Raw genomic sequence first — 6,374 nt, 5'->3', positions numbered from 1 at the left:
AAGTTGGTACTTCAAATATACAAACAAGGTCAGTGAAAGATTTCACTGAATCAGCAAAATGCCTCAGTCTTCCAGTCTTTTAGAAAAAAGACAGAAAATTTGAAGTCTATTTATAACAAAGGAGAACTGAGAAGAAGCAGAGCTATTTTTAAAAGATTACTAAATGTAACTAATGTAGATATGAATATGTACCTGTGGTATTTGCAGTGGTAGAGGCAATGAAACTTGGCTCCACAACCCTACTTCCACAACAGTGTTTTCTAAATCACTGTTCAGTGATATGCAATCTAAAGAAGACTTATCACAAGTCTCCTTTAAATGGTGGTTAGTAGAAACTAAGACTATTAGGAAGAAAACCACCTTTTTTTCTCCTAACTTGCAACTCAAAACCAAAATGTTGTTTTCTGTTTATTTTGAATAGAAAAATGCTCTCATGACCAGAGGATTGACTTAGTAAAACACACCAACTGGAACAAACTTAAAACTCCTTACTGCTTTCTAATTAAATTATTTTGTCACTAGCTTGCTGATTGATCTTACACAGCTTATTAACACCTATAGTTTTCACATGTATTGAGTACATTTTATTTATATTGTCTGTGCAGAACAAAATACAGGAATTGTCTGATTTTTCAGGGCCATGCAACTGAAAACTCCCAAACTCCCCTTGCAGTTACCACACAGAAAGACGCATCTTCCTCTACAAAGATTACAAATACAAAAGGATCTAAATCATGGACTAAACTTCATAGTCACAGTAATGTCCATCTATAAAATGGGCAAAATACTGATCCATTGTCTTTGCTGGCAACCTCAAGAGTGACTATTTGACCACTGTGAAATCTGTCAATTTCAGTGTAACAGGAAGTCTTTCTTCTGCCATTTCTCCTTTATGGAGAATATCTACTACACTGTCAGGCCCTCCTGATGTGGCACCTGGTTGAAGGAAAAGGAAACACAGGGAAAGCAGATGACAGATGGCAGGACATGAAGGCAGTAGTGAAACAGACTGGCCATTTGTCTTGCCTGCCACAATGCCAGTACAATGCCACACGTGAACATTGGCAGCCATGATGGCAGAGGATGTGTTAGACTATGTGCTTAGAATAGTGGCAGCAGAGGAACTGAGAACTCAATTACATGAGTCCTGATCATAACACAGAAGTCAAACTCCTTAACTCTCTTCTCAGACATAACACCTAATGAAAGCTGTCCTTTAGATAATAATCCAGGGACCTGACCAATAGTAAACACTTGGATTCTCTGACCACTTCCTGTTGGTTTCTACTTTTCTAAAAAATTCTGAATTGATAGCTGAAGGAAAGTGGAAAAAAAGGAGGAAATAACAAGGAAGAGAAAAGGGATTGGTCTTTCTTTTAGTTACTTTCCAGCTGGTAAAAGTGGAGGGTGTACTGTAATTTTAACCCAACACCCTCGGTTGAAGAGACAATGTTTTAGAGTCAATTTACAAAATGAAGAGAACAAGACCATTATCTTTCTATCTCAGCAAGTATTTGTTGTGCCTGTGGCAAGGAGACTGTGGTGTAAGAGAAGGCCAGAGATGGAAGGGCACTCTCTTTGACAAGCAGGAGGCTGAGGAGTGAAATTCTTCTCAAGTGTGTTCACTTCAACTCCCACTTTACATGTAGACAGGAGAGAAAATATGAGTTTATCAATGCATATCCAAGACACTATGGAGAGACTGTTCAGTACAGAGTCCTTGACACAGACCCCATGTTTCTCTTGGAGCGGGAACAGGCTGCAACTATCAATAGGACAAGAGGACACAGTCTTAAGCTGTGCCAAGAGAGGTTTAGATGGACATTAGAAAGAATTACTTCACAGAAGGGGTGATTAGATATTGGGATGGGCTGCCCAGGGAGCTACCCTGGGCATCACCATCCCTGGAGGTGTTTAAGACACGATTGGACATGGCACTGAGTGTGCCACAGTCTATGTGGTAGTGTTTGGTCAAAGATTACACTTAGTGGTCTCAGAGGTCTTTTCCAACCCAATTGCTTGAGTGTGTGAATGTGAAAACAGTTTATAGTCCCTCAGTGCCTCCACAAACACCTCTCCTGCTGCTGATGGAGGACAGGGACCATCCCATCCCGCTCCTGTCTCTTGAGAACTACAGTGGGGAACACACGACCAGGATGTTCAGAGTCGAGAGCAGGAGCACAACGGCTGTCGCCAGGACACACCGGGCGCTTGAGAGACTCCAGGGAGCACCCGGCTTCCGTGGATTGCGATCGCTGCCCCCCACCCAGCCACCAGGGCAGGCTGCAACATGCCTGTTGCAGGCACACCGGAGCTGCTGGAAGCACATCCCCCGAACCCGAGCTCGCTGGCGCTGCGGACTGGGAGGCCGCGGCTCCCGAGACGCGCCCCGCCTGCGACGCGACTCTCGCGAGAGCGCGGCCCGCCTCGCCCGCACCCCGCTCACCCGCGGGCCTCTCGCGAGAGCGGGGCCCGCGGGCCGGCATGGAGCGGCTCTTCGCGCTGGAGCTGCTGGTGGAGGAGCTGCGGGTGGTGGAGCCGGGACCCGCGGAGCGCCTGGGACCTGCGGAACACCCGGCCGTGGCGCTGCGCCTCTTGGACTTCCCCACCCTCGTGCTGCGCCCCGCCGCCGCCGCGCCGCCCCTGCGACCGGGGCAGCCCTTCCCCTTCGGACGCGGCAAGCGCTGCCTGTTCCGCTGGTGCCCGGACTCGCTTTCCGCCGCGCTCCGCCGCCGCCCGCTCCGCGCCCTGCTCCTGGCGCTGCCCGCCGGGCTCGCCCCGGGACCCCCCCGCCTCCTCGGCAGCTGTGCCGTGTCCCTGGCCCCCGCCGCCGAGCTGCTGCAGCGGCCCGGGGCGCCCTCCTCCTACGGCCGCCGGGGCCGCTTTGCGCTGCGGGACACCGCGGGCCGCCCCGTCGGGGAGCTGGTCCTGGGTTACCGCCTCAGCAGCCTGGAGGCCGGCGAGGCGAGTCCTGCCAGCCCCCGCGCTGCCACACCGCCTGCCACCACCCCTGAACCGCGAGACGAGGAGCAGGAGAAAGAAGAGGAGGAGGAGGAGAAGGAAGAGGAAGAGGGTGAGCAGCTGGAAGGCAACGTGTTTTGCCCTCCGCTGCTCTATTACAGCCGTGAGCCGGCTGAGCCTCCGCGGCCGCCAGCAACAATGGGGCAATGGAAGCACGTCGAGCCCCAGGGGCAGCAGGAGAAGGACAGGGGCCACAGCCCACCACGCCCCAGTGCTGGGCCCTCGCTGCTGCACCCCGCCAGCCCTCGACAGCCCCACAACAGCCTGGTGCAGCTGCCGCTACTCAGTGCCTTGCTGGCGGAGCTGTCGGTGCTCACCCGCAGCGCTGTGCCTCCTGCTACTGTCCACCCACATCTTGCCTGGCTCTACCAGGCCCCGGGGAGTGCGGACACGGCCTCACGGCCCCCCAGTCGCTCTGCTGCCCTCGGGCCTGCAGAGACACCTGTGGGACCTGGCAGGAGCAGTGAAGTCATGAGCCCTCAGTTCAAACAAGGCTGTCAAAAGGCCACGTCCCCAGGGTTTTCTGCGGTTGGGACAAAACTGGAGAAAGCTGTGCCCCAGGGACAGCCAGCCTGTGAAAGGAACTGCAAAGCTAAGGAGAACAGACCTCCCAGAAAGAAATTGTTGTATGGGCTGACAAATACACTGAGGCTACGGCTGCAGCAGACCAACCCGGATAAACTGATAATTCATGAAAGGAGGGAGCAGTACAGAAAAAAGCAAATGGGGATGCTAAAAGAGAGAAGCCCCTTACCCCAGAGAAATCTGGTCAGAAATACTGAAGAACATCATGTGGTGTCTTGCAGGCATTGTAGCACGGGAGGCAGTACAAAGCAGATTAATCAGTTGGATAAAATGGTTCAGACTTCATTAGAAAACAGTGCTCTCTCAGAGTCGATTTCTGTGACAGGAGATGGCCTGCAGAAACAGTCTATTGCAAGTCTATCTAGGAATGATTCAATTGCAAGCAAGGAATGTCCTTATGAAATAACTACAGCCCCCTTACTGGAGGAAACTGTGTTAAAATTTGCTCATGAGGAAAAGTATGCAAAAGCTCAACTCCCAGCAGCATTCCCATCAGATGCTAATACAAAAGGAAGGTACAGTGATGCAACACACTTAATCCATCATAAAACCATGGAGCATGATGATGTGTCTGTAAGTGGTCATAAACAAAGCCCCAGCAGGAGTGTTGAAAACAACTCTGAATTCATATACTCTGATGACTTTGTTGCTAGTCCAGAGAACACAGTTTATTCAGAAGATTTCACCAGTGCTGAGTGTATGGGCAGGGACTCAAAAGTTCTTGACAGCAGTCCTGAACCTCTGTGGCTTGAAAGACCAAAGCAAGATAGGTCAGATACAGAGCCAGAATCCAGCAGGTCTAGAATTTCAAAGACAAGTCAAAGAACTCAAAGTACTTCAGATCTTGTGCCAGTTCCTTCAGCTTCATCTCCAGTCCAGTCTTTGAGGAGAAACTGTGACTTTAAAACCAGCATGGGAACTAGTGCTGAATCTGCTGATTCACTTAACTTTGCTGAGATGGAGGCATCATTATTGGATGTAGAGCAGAAAGCCCAACAGATGAGTAAGGAGGGCAACAGGGGTGATCAACATATTAAAGAAATACCTACGCTGAGGAGCAAACAAGTTAAATCTGGTACTGATCTGAATATAGAAAAGGAGCAGACCCCTACAGGACAAAAGCAGTCAGTAACTCAAGTTAGCTCTTACTTGCCATCTAACATGTCTGATCTTGAACTTAATGTCCTAGAAAACAGTGTGTCAGATAAAGAAGATGATTTTCTAGAAAAACTGCATGATCCTAATCAGTACAAAGACATCAGTGAACTTGTAATAAACAAGCTCCCAGGATACACAATGTAATTATAAGATTTCACTGTCTGGATTAAGATCCAATATTTAAACTTTGTAAATCCTGTTATATTTAGTTGCACTATGTGCAAGTTAATTTAAGATTTTATCCTGCACATTTATTACATCAGTGAATTTAGTTACGAGATTTTTAAAATAAACTGCTATTTGAATCTCTAACAAATGGTGTCTACAGCCTGCCTTCAGTGTCAGTATCTTAACACAAAAGTAATCCAAACAGCAACATGAAACATAACTTATTGTCAAAACAGAAATGAACACAGAAGCAGCAAAAGTAGTCAGTACCCACAAAAAGTAGTCCAGGGTAGAAGTAATAATATGCTACAAGAACAGCCAAGTACAAAATTCATTCCTACCTGAACAGAAGGTTTTATTCCTCCTGAAAACTTTCTAGCTTCTTTTTCATTAAAAATACTTAAAACATACAATCACAGCCAGTAGCAACACAGAATTTTATCAGCTAGTCAGTGTAACAATGTGTTTGTTTTCCATCACTAAATACAGGGATGGAACTGGATGAGCCCTTACAGAGTTTCTTAGGTTGAAGTTTCATCTAAGTCAGATTTTCACAATTTATTATAGAATAGTGTAAGAATTATTGGTGATAGTAAATCTGTATTATCTGGGAAAGCTTTAAGAGGTGGATGGGAGTTAGTCGACCTTGAAGACTAAGGGTGTGCAAGGGGTAGGGAAGAGCACAGTAAATATTCAATGCTTCACAACTCCCTGATTGCATTCTCTGACTCTGGGGGAAAGAGGTGGGGTCAGCACCCACAGTCCAGAATCTTGGTACAAATGAGCATATTATGTCATGATGTAAAGATATGAGGTAATGAGAAATTTGCCATGTCATCTTTGCCATTAAGACAGTTGAACTGATGTTTGCTTTTGATTTCAGGTTTGCTTTTTATGGCTTCCAGTTGAACTGAATGTCTTCTGTTTAACTATGGAGGTTTTTCTCAAGTCCATATGCTAATCACAAATTTTAGAGATGGTTTTTGACTTGAATTGCTGCCTTAGTTTTTAGTCTCATGTACCCCCCCTTTCCCCTGTCTTTGAGTAGTTCATCTCCTATGTCAGCTTTCCATTCCTAACTATCTCATCAATTAGGATGGTTATCCTCAGGGTTAAATGACAGATTTATCCACTCCCCTTTTCTTTATAATTTACAATCTGACTTTTTTCCCACAACTTTTTCACTTCTCACTGTAATTTTCCATGTACTTTACTGCAAGAGCCTGTGTTTACACTTTAGCATCTTGGAGGAGTTTTACTCCTTTCCCTCCTACTCTGTGTTTATTTTGTAGGAATGACAGTACCTCTCCTATTTAAAGCATGAACATCTGTGAGGATTACTGGAGTATCTGATATTGACTTCTTAAAACACCACTAGTAATATTTTTAATCTAAAGGTAAGTAGCTGAAATTACCTATATACCAAAGGAATCTGTGGCCAG

The 6,374-nt window shown here is 46.7% G+C and overlaps 1 protein-coding gene across 1 annotated transcript; it reads left to right on the top strand.

Annotated features, from left to right (window-relative positions):
* The first annotated feature begins 2,484 nt into the window (after positions 1-2,484).
* MAP10 (microtubule associated protein 10) lies at positions 2,485-4,908 on the top strand. Its single transcript, XM_062489049.1, has one exon. The coding sequence runs from the start codon at positions 2,485-2,487 to the stop codon at positions 4,906-4,908; it is 2,424 nt and encodes an 807-aa protein (XP_062345033.1).
* Positions 4,909-6,374: the final 1,466 nt, after the last annotated feature.

Source organism: Cinclus cinclus, chromosome 3 (assembly GCF_963662255.1).
Source record: "Cinclus cinclus chromosome 3, bCinCin1.1, whole genome shotgun sequence".
NCBI classification, from domain to species: Eukaryota; Metazoa; Chordata; class Aves; order Passeriformes; family Cinclidae; genus Cinclus; species Cinclus cinclus.
Note: the sequence above shows the minus strand (reverse complement) of the source record. Positions and strands in the feature narration are given on the sequence as shown.